The 15655-nt window shown below is 39.3% G+C and overlaps 1 protein-coding gene across 1 annotated transcript; it reads left to right on the forward strand.

The window, feature by feature from the left end:
* Positions 1-9155: 9155 nt before the first annotated feature.
* Positions 9156-10161, forward strand: LOC143963900 (olfactory receptor 1-like). Its single transcript, XM_077473637.1, has one exon. It carries the CDS (start codon positions 9229-9231, stop codon positions 10159-10161), a length of 933 nt encoding a protein of 310 aa, XP_077329763.1. The 5' UTR covers positions 9156-9228.
* The last annotated feature ends 5494 nt before the right edge of the window (positions 10162-15655 follow it).

Genomic DNA, 15655 nt, shown 5'->3' on the forward strand with positions numbered 1-15655 from the left:
CAGACTGTATCCATATTGAGAATCAGGCAGTCCCCACTTTTACCCTAGCCTTCTTACTGTGGACCCCCAAGAAAAACAGACCAGCTATCCTGTCCCCATCCCTCTCTCATTCATTTAAACTGTGGGATTCCCTGCGCTACTCTGCCTCCTTGGTCTCAACAATTAAACCTTTAACTCATATTTTTAACAACCCTCGCTTCCCTCCAGGGTACAATGTATTAGCCTTCAAATGGTGGGTTGATAAGGGCCTTTATAGGATAGGACACTTTTTCACAGCAACAGGACCAATCACCTTGCAATTTTGTATCAAGAAACTAAGCCTACCTAAGACCGACATTTTTTGGTTTCATCAGATTCAACATTTTCTACACTCCCTTTGCAAAGGGGACTCAAACCCCCCGACCTTTACAGAATACGAACTTTGGTGCGGTCAAGCCATGGACCAAAAGGGGGGATCTCCTTGGTGTACACATCTCTCACCACTCCCAAAACAAAGGCGCCCTATATGGTTGCTTGGGAAACTGACTTATCTTTTCAATGGCCATTGGACAAATGGCACTCAATGGGGGCTAAATCCTTCCGGGGTCTGCTCAACACAAACCTTATGGAAGCAGGGACAAAAGTACTAACCAGATGGTATTACACGTTAGCCAGACTCGCATACATGTTCCCAACAGCCCTTCCTCTCTGCTTCAGGGGCTGCCTGCTTACAGGGACAATGTTGCATATTTGGTGGGAATGTCCAAGAATTCGCCCCTTTTGGAAGAAAGTTTTCAATCTGATTGAAAGGCTGATTGGTTCCAAGGTCCCCAGGTCTCCCACGGTGGCTCTTCTTAATGATCCCATTCCCCATCTTTCTAAACCCTCCAGCAGATTGGCCCAATTTGTACTTCTGGGAGCCAAAATTTCCATAGCAGCCAGGAATTGGAAGGAACCAGGGGTTTCTTTTACAACAGCCAAGAGAAAGATTTCCTGGATTCTGTCTCAGGAGAGGCTGGCCAGTCTGCTGGAGGACACATCTGATAGATTCATAGCCACCTGGGAGCCCTGGGCCCGATTAATGGGCCTAACCAACTTTCCATTTGTATGAACTTCTCTTATTGAACCCAGTCCGAGCAGTGACGCTCTTCCCACCCCTACCCCCTCTCTGTCTCCCCCCTCTTTCTCTTTCTTTTTCTTTTCTTACCTTTTGTTCTCACATTTCCTCTCGGTATCTATACTTTGGACTAAGGTTAGTCCGGAAAGGTATATAAGTATCTGTAAACGTCTCTTAGGCAATGTTTGATGGTTAGCATAAAGAGTCATCCGTGACTTGCTTTAGTTTGCTCCACCCAGCAGAGGAGCTGCAGATCATCTCATGGGCTGATAAGCTGGCAGATCAGAAGTGCTCTGGTACGAGATAGACAATTTCCTTTTATTTATCTCTTTTTATATTTATAATTTGTGGGTGCCAGCCTACCCCGACACAGTGTGATCCCATTTGGGGTGCCGGGGGTTCTAGGCGGCGACCCGTTTCTCTCTTTTTTTATAGCAGAAAGTAAAAAATATTTTCAATTTTTTTTTCAAAAAAGTCTGTCTTTTTTTGTTTATATAATAAAAAAATAAAAAACCCAGTGGTGACTAAATACCACCGAAAGTCATTTCTGTTTGTGTGAAAAAATTATATAAATTTTCTTTGTTTGCATGACTGCGCAATTGCCACTTAAAATAGCGCAGTGCTAAAGAGCAAACAATGGCCTGGTCATGATGGAGGTAAATCTTCAGGAGCTAAAGTGATTAAACAATATCAACCATACTTTCTTTTCTCTCACCTACAAGGTGGAATTCAGTGAGGCCCCTCTTTGAGCCCCTCTTTGAGCTGGCGGCTATTGGACTGGAACCCATTTTTTATTTTTACAAGTTTGTGTTTAGGCCTATGTCTTCTTGCATAGGATCACACTCAATTTTCAAAAATAAAAAATGATCTGCAAATTGTTGTGCAAAATTAAAAAAAATGAAAGATCGACAAACCTACCACTTCCACACGCAGAACCTCTGCCTCTTACTTTAAGCCTAACTTTTTTTTTGAACATCATTGAAAATATTCTAGTAAAGAGAGACAGACATCGGAAGCCTGTTTTTATATTAATATTTTATAATAAAGACTTATTTATGATAGAGGAAAAAGCAATATGCTGGACATCCTTCCTCCTCATTGCCAACACTCCACCTCATTACCCACAGCACCCTAATGCTCCTTTAGATGTAGTCAGCAATCATGTGGTTCAGGAGCTGCCTGTGAGTGCTGCCTGCAGCTGAGCCTAGTTTACTATGGTGTAAAAAAAAACAAATTTCAGAGATCATAGGATAATGCCAGGTACACTCGACTGGACTTTCCGGCAGACTAGGTCCCACGGTCTTCCCAACGGACTTTCTGCGGAGTTCCAACAGACTTTATGAACAAACGGACTTGCCCACACACGAACGGACTAAGTCCGTTCGAAAGTCCGTTCGTTTTGAACGTGATGACGTAAGACGGGACTAAAAAAGGAAGTTCAATAGCCAGTAGCCAATAGTTTCCCTTGCGTTGTATTTGGTCTGTCGGACTAGCATACAGACGAACGGTTTTCCCGACAGGAACTGAGTCAGTCGGATAGGTTTGAAACAACTCCTATTTCTAGGTCTGTCTGATTTTTTTAACTAAAAACGATCGGATTGTCCGACGGACTGATTCCGTCAGACCTAGTCTGCCGGAAAGTCCGGTCGTGTGTCCGCGGCATAAGAATCACATAGTTCATCAGAGGGGATTTTGTCATAAAAGGAGGTTGTTGAAGAACATCCTCAAAGTACCACATTTTGGGCTCCTTCTGTGATGGTAAATGTAGATACCCCAATTCTTATATCAGGGAGGGTTGAAACATCCTCCTTGAAGAAGTCTCCTAATTTCTTCCTCCTCACTGACAACACCCCTAAGCTAGCCATACGTGGATCAGGTGGTTCAGCAGGGACAGGCCAAATTTTGATCCATGTATGGGCAGGTTAATTGTAAAAAAAAGTCAATTTGCTGATCACCTTCTGAACAACCACGCTGTTGGATTTTTCCCATTTGACCAGCTATATCCGGCAGCACTGATCAGTGTATTCTAACAGCAGGAAGTCAGCCTGCTGTCACAACATAATAGCACAGTCGAAGTCACTACCCTATCCACATCAAGTGTGTGGCTGGGGAAATAGGGTAATTTTTCTCGTTCAACCCACTGGTTGAATGAAAATAATAAATAAAAATTTGGGCAGCCTAGCACTCTTCCTACTCTTTAACGTTAGTATCCTGACCATCCTCCTCCATCTTATATTCCCCTTCTAGCTCCTGCTGCTTTATGGCATTCTACATACTGGTGCAGGGCAGAAATTACCCTCTGTGCACAAAAATGGCAGCTGGCATATGGCTTTTCTGGGCAGAGTACCTGACACTGAAGTGGTGTTTGTGGGACATCTGTTTCTTACGATCCATCAGGGGAGGAGGAGGAGGAAGAGGAAAGGGGCGCATTAGGAGCATTATAAGAAAAAGTGCCAAATACACCTGGCTGCTGAGAGCCCAGGAGGAGACATATTATGCTAGCAAAGCAGAAAAGTTGCAGTCCTCCCTGGTCTCTGCTGCTTTCAGCTCAACCACCACATCAATACAGAATTCCACAAATTTCTTGTTATGCAGTGCAGAGAGACAGTTCATTTCCATATTCTATAGGGAGGCATTTAACAGCCATGGACAATCTGATAAATTGTTAAGACAACAGGAATTAATGTCTTGTGCAATTGATAATGTGCTGATTGTGTAACTTCTTAAAGTAATTATAAACTAATTTTTTTTTTTCTATAAAAATAACAAACATGTCATACTTACCTGCTCTGTGCTGTGGTTTTTGCACAAAGCAGTCCAGATCCTCCTGTTCTTGGGTCCCTCTTCTCTGCTCCTGGCCCCTCCCTTCTGTTGAGTGCCTCAAGAGCAAGCATGTTGTTATGGGGGCACCCAAGCCGAGCCACAGCTCTGTCTGTCCATTCAGGCACGGAGCCCTGGTTCAGCCCCACTCCTGCCCTATGATTTACCTAACTGACTTTGATTGACAGCAGTGGGAGCCAATGACACCGCTGCTGTGTCTCAGCCAATCAGGAGAGAGAGTCACAGATGACTGAAGCACTCATAGACATCGCTGGATAGAGATGAGACTCAGGTGAGTATTGGGGGGTTGCTGGGGCGGCTGCTGCACACAGAAGGATTTTTATCTTAATGCATAGAATGCATTAAGATAAAAAAAAACGTCTGCCTTTACAACACCTTTAACCACTTCAATACGGGCACCAATTTATGGGCACTGATGGGCAGCACTGATAGATGGCACTGTTAGTCAGCACTGACCAGGAGGCACTGGCAGGCATCACTGATGGGCACTGAGTGCCATGGTGGGCATCCCTGGTGGTCCTGGGTGGGAATCCTCGGGGGGCTGCGCTGATAATCAATCAGCGCAGACCCCCCTGTCAGTAGAGCAGCTGATCGGCTCTCCTCTACTCATGCCTGTCAGTGCGAGTGAAGGTAAAGCCAATAAATGGCTCTTCCTATTTATACTGTGATCAGCTGTGATTGGACACATCTGATCATGTTGTAAAGAGCCTATGTCAGACTATGTCAGACTGACACACCACACTACCGATCGCCATGCGGCTTACCCTGCTGCATGTCATATGATGTCAAGATAACTGAACCACTTTCCGGCCATCATTCTGCATACAGTGGGCAGGAAGTGGTTAAGTAAATGAGTTAATGTGTAAAATGTCAATGTTTGGGATGTCCTACATGGCAACTGTCCAAGATTGGAGCTTAAAGATCTCCCCTTGTGAAAAAAGTGATCAGATCCTTACTTCACTTGCTGAAAAGCTCGGCACACACTAATTTCCCTGTTTTACCATTTTTACTTTTACTGTGTAACTCTTCTCTTCAAAATAAACTTTGATAATGTTTCACCATGAGCAAAGGCTGTTGTTTTTCTTATCAATACTAATTAGACTTTAACTCTTTAATTAGAGATAACCTATTCACTTGACAATTCTAGTAGCACCTGGGTTAAGGCTGAAACTATTCCCTAATGACAATTCCTCAAGGAAATATTCCAATAAATAAAAAGAGGACCTGGAAAAATCAGCACATAACATGGACCTGACATCGGACAGTTGACATTCCATCACAACTCCGCAGCTCAGGATAACACAACGTAAGTTTAATTTTATTGTTGTTTCTCTTCCATTTTTAAAGATATGTGTGACCAATAAATCCTTCAGGTTATTTAACAACACAGTACTTCCATGGGCTATTATGTTTTCTAAGTAGATAACTTTTAGCCTGGTTCAAAGTCTACTGAAACATCAACTGCATGGCGAGTGTATGGACTGTCTGTTTGCTGGAGTTTAATCCAAAAACATAATGGTAAATGAACTGGCTTGCCACCAAGTGGGCCCCAGAATGGGGTGAGAATGCTAGATTGATAGCTTTTCTGGGGAAATTCTCACAAGATTTATGCTAGTCTAGGAAACCTTAAAGCAGAGTTCCGGACAAAATATGCCTTTTAAAATAAAAATAAACCCAGAATACTCATGCCTTGTACAATGTAATAAAGGTATGCTGTAAACCAGGGATATGCAATTAGCGGACCTCCAGCTGTTGGAAAACTACAAGTCCCATCATGCCTCTGCCTCTGGGTGTCATGCTTGTGGCTGTCAGAGTCTTGCTATGCCTCATGGGAATTGTAGTTCTGCAACAGCTGGAGGTCCGCTAATTGCATATCCCTGCTGTAAACTATGCCCAGTTTTCCATTTGTGCAACATTGTTTTCTTACTTTGTAAAATTCCTGCACATTATAGCCATTTCCAGTGTGGGCAAAATCATGTGTATATAGAAAAATATGTATAATAATGTGATTAACCACAACATTGAAAATAACATTTTTACAGCTTCAAAAACAATGTGAAATAATGTGAATGACCACAAAACTTAGACATTATATAAGTCCATATGCTGTCTGGTAAGAGTTGTACTATTGAGAATTGAAAAGTCCATAAAGGAATGGTGATAAAAAAGAAGCATGCTAGATCAAGAGAAAAGAAAACTCAGGGCGGCAGTCCACAGGTGTAACCAGGGTGATGGTCTGGGTCTTTCTCATGTAATCAAGCAGTGTGACCCCCCCTTGCGATTACAACCTTGGCCCCACTGCTGGAGGTCACACTGCTGGAGATCCCACTGCTGGAGGTCCCACTGCTTGGTTACATGAGAAAGACCCAGCTAGCCACCTACTGGACAGAGGGATCATCTTCCACTCTGATCTGAAATACCGGCGTAGATGTCTCATGGATTGGTGTTTACACCACAAGCCTTGTTGACTCATTGAGCGTATGCCCATTTGAGTCCCTTCACTGTGGTAAACCTTCACACAACAGGTGGTGGTCGTATTGTTTTTTCACCCAACACTGACATCATGAGAAATACATTTTTTTTTTATCACCATCCCTTTATGGACTTTTCAATTCATGATATAACAACTCTTACAAGACAGCGTATGGACTTATATAGTGTCTAAGTTTTGTGATAATTCACATTATTTCACATTGTTTTTGAAGCTGTACAACTTTTATTTTAAATTTTAATGTTATTCACATTATTATATATATACATGACAGGTGAGTGTGACCGGCTCTCAATAGAGCCAGTTCACACACCTCCAGGGCAGCGACAGGCAGCCGCAGAGCTGCGATTCAGGTCCAAATTCAGGCAAAAATTCAGACCTAATTCGGACCTAAAATGGTGAACGGGGGCGCACACGGATCCGCTGCTGTTCCCCGTGGCCGCACATAGTGAGAACCCAGCCTTAAAGAACATGAGGAAGGGCAGGCAGCAGCAAATGGAGGGCAAAAATAGTATATCTAGGGGGATAAGTCAGGCATCTGCAAGGATTAGTGCACAATTCTAAGGCCATAGGCTGCCAACTCTCCCTTCCTCTTTATTAAAAAAGAAGGTCAGCCAGACCTAAAGTAAGATGCAGAAGTTCTACATATTGATGAAGTAGGTTTATTTTCTTTTTTTTAACTATTTTGTATTTATAGATGTAATTTTTAATTTTGCTTTTAGTTTTTACTTTTCTTTTCCATGTAAAGTCCTGTCTGCCCTGGTGAAGCAAACATGGGCAGGAATGGCAAACAAACTTAGGTGCAAAAACATAATTGATATACCTATATACCACTGTGTCCCTAAGCAAAAATACCAAAGGCTACCTGCCCTTCTACAATGCAAGGTGAAGGGCAAATTGCAACAAATCGATGGGGCAAATCAAATGGGCAGAGGTAAGAGATGGGGAATGTAGCAGAAAAAATGAAATGCCCATAGGTTTAAATATGGCATAAATTTAGATGAACATTGCTCAGCAATCGATGAAAGAAAAAACCCAATGAATACGTCAACCCGTCTGCATGCCAATAGTTACAGCAAGTTGTGTCACTGTTACTTAAGGACTCTGCAGTGTCTGTACCTACTGGTTTCCCCCCAAAAAACATTGAAAGTGGAAATCTTTGATGAATAATAGTGGTAGACATACTGCTATTATGCATGATGCTTGGATACCTCCCAAACTTTTGTTATGGAAACGAGGGACACCTGTTAGGCATAGGCACCTATGCCAATCCACCCCCTTTAAAGGAGAATTATGAAAAAATGATTAGTTAAGCCCACAAGTGCTTTTTTTTTTACTACTACTATTCCTTTATTTTGGCTTTTGACATTAACAAATGCAGTAATTTAGACATTGGATGAAAGGTTTAGCACTGGGAAACACTTTTTGAAAGCTAAAAAGAGCATTTTATTTACAACTGCGGTATATAGATCAGACCAAAATGAGGGACAAATGAAGAGGAAACAGGGACTTTGTTTCAAATCAGGGACAGTCCCTGTATCAGGTGTTTGGCTTATTGCCCAAACAGTCAAGGTTCAGTCCGAAATTGTTTTCGGACAAAACTTTAAGCTCATTCTTACACTTCAAATTCTTTCTGAAGATCAGCTTTGTGTAAAAACAAAACAAAAAAAAAAAAATAAATAAAAAAAATAACGATATATATTTTTTTAAATTTGTGCTGAGGTTTGTGTATATCTGTTAGACTCTTACTTGTTGCATAGTAATTCAAAGATATTTTATGAGAAGTGAGAAGGTTCTGGATTTATTTAACCATATTTTTTATGCCCCTCTGGCTGTTAGCTCAATTTTAGTCACACCCACAATTTGGCGCAGAGCATAGCACATGGTGATTTATTTTTTCCAATTATTTTTTTGAAGTGGGGGGGGGGGTTGAGTGTTAAAAAAATGATCAAACCCCGGTTGTTAGATCTGCTAGGTATGCCACTGCAGGCGTTCTAGCCTTCTTCTACTATTTTTGCTGATGTTGTTGTAGTGTTCACTTTACTTCCTGTCTTAGGTAAAACAATGTCAGGAGAACAGAAAGTGAGGGTAAATCTATCTGCTGGAGCCCCAAATAAAAACTTTACAAGAGTTCTAACTCTCCCCACTAAGTACTGTGCAAGTGAGAAAAAAATTAGCTGAGCTTACACTTTAAGTGGAGAATAATCCTTGGACAGCAAGTTCTCATTCCTTACAGCAGCCACCCCAAAGTGTCCGCACAAGTTAGAGTAAGCTCATAGGCATACAAGGGTTTTCTGATACAAAAGTTACTTTGGATAGCAATTATCTTATGGCTTTAAGTTTTAGTGATATATTCATGATCTAGATATGAGAGATAAAGCTACTTAATTCCTACCATTACTTTATCTTCCCCAATTCCAATACATGAATACCAAATTGTCCACCTTACCTTTCTTAAATCCTGACAGATTGCCCAATATGCTCTTTATGGTGTATAGGAAGTATGCCCTGCTGTACTCCGTGGGAACAACAAAGAACATAAAAGCTGAAGGTAGAAACCCATCAAATCAAACACGAGGGTAACATGGCTATCACATTATTTGATCTAGAAGCAGAGAGATGACAGCTCTTTGCAATTAGGTGCCAAGAAAGGGAGTCAGAAAATATTCACTTATTTAATTTATTTTACGTAAGGCTTACACAATTCTGGTTTATTTACAGACACTGCATTACTTAAACATCCTTAACTTACTTGCAGAAGGACACTCATTTTTGTATACTTGCATTGGCTCTTGAAGACATGTGTGAAGACAACCAAACTGAAGTAACTGAGTTTCTGCTTCTCGGATTTCAAGGCCTCTATAAATTTAAAATGATTTTATTCATTTTGTTCCTTTTGTCATATATGGTGATTTTGAGTGGGAATCTTCTCATCACTGTTTTAATATCAACTAAGGACCATCTGAAAATCCCAATGTTCTATTTCCTCAAACACTTGGCAATAGCTGACCTAATGATAAGCACCACCATAATCCCAATGCTGTTGGATATTACATTAAAGAATGAAATTACAATATCCATCAGTGTTTGCCTCTTCCAGATGTATTGCTTTGCTATTTTTGGATTTGTACAATGTTTTCTTATTGTATTTATATCTTATGATCGATATCTAGCCATATGTAACCCAATGCGTTATAATTCTATCATGAAGCCCCATATTTGTGTTAATATGGTTGTGGGGTCTTATTTGCTGGTCTTCTTTTTATCAGGTGAAATGATTTTGGTGTGTCATCTACATTTCTGTGGTGATAATAAAGTTGACCACTTCTTCTGCGATTCAGGCCCATTGATAGAGCTGTCTACATCGGACAACACAATTTTACTATTAGTTGATTTTTCTGTGTCAATTTTAGGTCTTTTTTTTCCATTTTCCTTTATTATAGTTTCATATGTTTTAATTGTCATCACTATAGTAAACATCTCTTCAGCTAGTGGAAGATGGAAAGCCTTTTCCACATGTAGCTCGCACCTGGCCACTGTATGCTCATATTATGGAACTTTGATGACTGTGTACATGGCACCACCAGATAAAAACTCATCTAATGCAAACAAATTTAGATCCTTTCTGTACATTGTGGTGACTCCAATGGTAAATCCAATCATCTATAGTCTGAGGAACCATGAAGTTAGAAAAACTCTTCAAAGAATGTTTAGGAATATTAAAATGCTGTAGGTACACTGAAACTGTATTTCAATAGTTCTTGTTCATAAGATTCCAAATTGTATGTTTCATATAAATCTGTTGTTGGGTATTTTTTATTTTTTTTTCTATTTGACTTATTCAGGCTTGCAACAGAATTAAAAATAATTATAGTAGCTTTTAGATCCAACACATTGACCACTAATAAATAGGCAGTTTTACAAAATGTAACTAATGATCTTCTGTTAACAGCTATAACATTATCCTACCATATTCTATTACGTGTGTCAGTTATAATTTTAGCAAGATATTGATGAAGAAGCAATGGTCAATTCTTATTTTTTTTCTTCGCTTCCATAAGAATTTTATTCAGAAAAATAAAACAAGGGGGTGTTAAAACATGGGCCCAAAGGCCCGGCAATGTATATACTGTAAGTGTTGCAACAACAGTCAACAGTAATATCCATTTGTAAGGACAAAGTACATCAACATGAAGGCAAATAGAAACCATTGGATTGCGTGGGGGGGGGGAATGTGTGGAGTGGAAAGCTACAGACATTTCCTGCTGAGGCCACAGATGCTCGAATGGCAGGGTAACTAAACAAAAAGCATACTAATATCCTCCTTAATACCCTGTGAACCAACTAGAATGGTTTTGGGAGCTGCCCAAGGCAAAACAAAAATGAAAATCCACAAGGAAAAAACGCTCAGAGGCTCCTGTAATATGGCTCAGTCAAATTCTCCCCACACAGCTAAGGCATGCGATGCCAAACACAGCTGCATTTACCTCAGGAACTGTATGACACAGACAGTGAATACAGCGCCAGCTCCCAGCCACAACAAGCAGATACATTACAACCAAATATATTAAAGCAAATAGAGAAAATGTTACAGAAACCTTTAAAGCAGACCTCTGACCAAATTACAGAGAAACTGACAAAAGAAATTAGGCCAACGCACTAGACATGTGCAAAAGGAAAAAAATTGTTTAGTTTTGTTTCATTTTAATTAGTTAATTCATTAATTTCGTTTAGTTATATTCGTTAAATTCCTTAAATTTGTTTTCGGATTTCGTTTTGTTTTCTACCGAATTCGAAAAATCGGCCACATTCAAAAATATTTCAACCAAATTCGAAAATATTTCTACCGGATTCGAAATGATTTCAACATGATTCGATATTATTTCAACCGCATTCGAAATGATTTCAACATGATTCGATATTATTTCAACCGCATTTGAAATGATTTCAACATGATTCGAAATTATTTCAACCGCATTCGAAATGATTTCAACATGATTCGAAATTATTTCAACCGCATTCGAAATGATTTCAACATGATTCGATATTATTTCAACCGCATTCGAAATGATTTCAACATGATTCGATATTATTTCAACCGCATTCGAAATGATTTCAACATGATTCGAAATTATTTCAACCGCATTCGAAATGATTTCAACATGATTCGAAATTATTTCAACCGCATTCGAAATTATTTCAACATGATTCGATATTATTTCAACCGCATTCGAAATGATTTCAACATGATTCGAAATTATTTCAACCGCATTCGAAATGATTTCAACATGATTCGATATTATTTCAACTGCATTCGAAATGATTTCAACATGATTCGATATTATTTCAACCGCATTCGAAATGATTTCAACATGATTCGAAATTATTTCAACCGCATTCTAAATGATTTCAACATGATTCGATATTATTTCAACCGCATTCTAAATGATTTCAACATGATTCGATATTATTTCAACCGCATTCGAAATGATTTCAACATGATTCGATATTATTTCAACCGCATTCGAAATGATTTCAACCGCATTCAAAATTATTTCAACCGCATTCGATATTATTTCAACTGCATTTGAAATGATTTCAACATGATTCGAAATTATTTCAACCGCATTCGAAATGATTTCAACATGATTCTAAATTATTTCCACCACATTCGAAATGATTTCAACATGATTCGATATTATTTCAACCGCATTCGAAATGATTTCAACATGATTCGAAATTATTTCAACCGCATTCGAAAATATTTTGTGACCCGAATTTAGGGCCATGTATGTCGGGGTCACTTGGTGCTAAAAACTCCAAATTTGCATATGTTGTAGTGCTAGTACTATTTCTAGCTATAAGTGACCCCGAGATATGTGGCCCCAAAGTCGGGTCGCAAAATGTAATTCTCTACTGCAGAAAAGTACTTGACATATTGCCTATATCTATTGGACTATAAGATTTACTTTGAGCTGACCTTTTGCTTCATTAGATCTTTAAAGAATTACCAAATTCATTCGAATTCATTCGAATCCATTCGTTATATTTCTTTCGTATTCGTTGTTATTCATTATTTTTTTATTCGGATGCATCCGAATGTGCGAAAGATGCAAAATTCGGCCGAATTTCGATTCGTTACGAAACGAATTGCACAAGCCTTCAATGCACAGCTGAATTGGAAAACAGAATGGATGACATTGAAACTAATGTACTATCATATGAGAATGAATTGGAGTCCCTTAAAGATTAAAATGTAACGCTGCAAATGCGTTTAGAAGATTTTGAGAACAGGGCATGTCGTTCAAACCTCCGCATACGAGGTATCCCCGAGTCAATCAGTCAATAACACCATCAATCCCAATTGAAAGATTGGAAATGGACAGAATCCATAGAGCTTTGGCGCCATGCAAAGCTGAAGGTCCCCCTTGTGACATAATTGTAAAATTCCACTTTTTTCGCACAAAAGAGCAACTTATGACAGCTGCCAGGAACAAAGAATCTCTTACTTTTCAAGGTCATTCATACCAGATTTTTGCTGACCTATCCCCAATAACAGTTGCTAAACGGCGCGCAACGAAACCTTTGCTCCAAAATCTGAAACACCACCATATCCCTTATCAATGGGGATTCCCATTTTCTATTGATTTTACATTTCAAGGCACCAAATATTCAAGCAGATCCTCTGAAGAATTACAGAACACTTTGAAAAAACATCATCTATACAATGGGCCCTCTACTAGCCCTCGTCGACGTACAACATCTATTTCTCCACAAAGTGCATCTAAGCCTGTAACTGACAGAAGCGGACAAAGTGCATCAAAAAGGGGTCAATTCAATTCTCCAGATTTGGACCCACCGGACACAATGCACTGAATGCATTTTGCATTTCTCTCTGAAGCTCATTCAACTTAACGGTTCACCTACCTTATCTTTAATTTGAAATATTTCAAATTCTTAATATGTTGTAAGTTAATGTATAAAACCTTACACTCAAATATTCATATATAATTACTTAAGGATTTGTTAAAAGGAATACTATTCAATCTGACTCTTATGTTTGCTTATTTTTTAAGGAATATAGCCAAAATCGGATGTCTAAATTAAATTTTTATTTTTTTTTCCATAAATTTGGCCAAGGGGGACCTGAGAATTGGTCACCGCTGCCCCCATTTTTCTGTCCTAGGACTCTCCTCCACTTAGGTTACAGTGTGAGGGGCCTCCTCGGATAGACTTTGTGCCTCTGAGTTAGCGGATTTGCGTGCTCAGTAAGCCATCATTTTATTTTTATACATATATTAGTAATTGTAACTTATTTAAAATATATGACTCTTATTCTTTATTTCTTCTCTCATATTCTACTTCTTTTTTCTTTTATCTGATCTTTCCCTGGGGTTTCTTTGATTCCACATACGATAACAGAAATATATCGATATATCTTATATACAAATTATATATGGCTCCTTTAAATGTCCTAACCTTAAATGTCCAAGGTCTAAACATTCCTCATAATCGAACTAAAGTATTCAGATATTTATCCTCCTCAAAAGCCCATATAGTGTGACTCCAAGAGATGCATTTTACTGAAACTTCAACCCCTAAATATTTTGGGACATGCTACCCCCAAGTTTATACTGCTTCAGCTAAATCAAAACGCAGAGGAGTACTAATAGCATTTCACCAAACTACACCTTTTTGCCTCATAATAGAGATCAAAGATCCAGAAGTCCGCTATCTCATACTTTTAGGGCACCTATGTGATATTCCACTCACAATTGTTTCCTATTATGCACCTAATAAAAAGGCCAACATCATTCCTCTCTTGTTACAAGTAAGGCCGCGTACACACGAGCGGACTGTTCGCCCAACTTTGTCCGCTGAACAGTGTTTGGGCGGACAGTCCGCTCGTGTGTGGGCTTTCAGCGGACAGTTTCAGCGGACAGTTTGACGGACAAGGTTTTTCGGAATTTCAGCGAACAGTCCGCTCGTGTGTAGGCTTGTTCGTCAAACAAAGTTGCGTGCATGCTCAGAAAGGATTTTCACGCCGAAAGTTATAATGCAGTGTATAGGACGTCGTATTTTTCGTCCCGTCGTACGTGCCGTTCACGTCATCGCGCACGGTTTCAGCAAACTGTTCGTCCGTCGTGTGTGGCCATGTCCGTCCATGCTAATTTTGAGCGGACTGTTTGCCAAAACTGTTTGACGGACAAAGTTGGGCGAACAGTCCCCGCGTGTGTACGCGGCCTAATAGATTCACATAAAATGGGAACACTTTTAATATGTGATGATTCAAATCAAGTTCTATATCCCTATCAAGATAAATCCCCTACTCCAACCGTATCCAGCTCTCAGTCTCATATGTTTCAAAGACTCCTTCAAAAACATTCACTGATAGATTCCTGGTGTGAAATAAATTCTTCAAAACCTCAATTCTCTTTTTACTCCCACCCACACAAATCTTTTTCCCGTATTGACCATATCCTAATATCTATAAGTATGTCACCAGAATTGCTCAATTCATATATTAAACCTTATACTGGACAGATCATAGTGCGATAATTTCAACCTTTACTTCTTTAATCCCAAAAGCTCAAGACCCCACATGGCACATAAACGATTACATTCTCACACACCCGTCACATACATTTGACTTAGAATCAGCAATAAAAGAATATCTGGGAAACAATAATACTCCTGATATATTCCCACTGACATTGTGGGAAGCCCATAAACCTGTTCTTAGAGGGGTCTGTTTACGACAAGCATCATCATCTTCATCATCATCATCATCATCACCTTAAAAAAATAAAAACTACAACAAAAACTATAAAAAGAATTCAATGACTGCCACACAAATTTCCAATCAAACCCTTCTTTAGTGTCAAAAGCACAACTTGATAAGGCAAGTTTGAATCTTGACCTATTCCTATCAGAATCGGTTGCCAAAACAATACGTAAATCTAAACATAAAGTCTACTTAAAAGCTAATAAACCTGGCACTCTTTTTGCACGTGCTCTTAAAAAATTAAATAACCCCTTTAAGCCAATTCGCCTAAAAATATCCCACGATAAATCTACTAGTAACCCAGTAAAGGTATTACACATCTTTCATAAACATCTTACTTCTTTATACAAAAAAGAAGGATTCTGTGATCAATCCTCAGCAGAATAATTTTTTTCACAAGTTAAACTTCTGACCATTTCTCAAGTTCAATACGATAGCCTTG

The sequence above is a fragment of the Lithobates pipiens genome, unplaced genomic scaffold (assembly GCF_037356315.1).
Source record: "Lithobates pipiens isolate NorthernLeopardFrog02 unplaced genomic scaffold, aLitPip1_a1.2 Scaffold_8, whole genome shotgun sequence".
In the NCBI taxonomy this organism is placed as follows: Eukaryota; Metazoa; Chordata; class Amphibia; order Anura; family Ranidae; genus Lithobates; species Lithobates pipiens.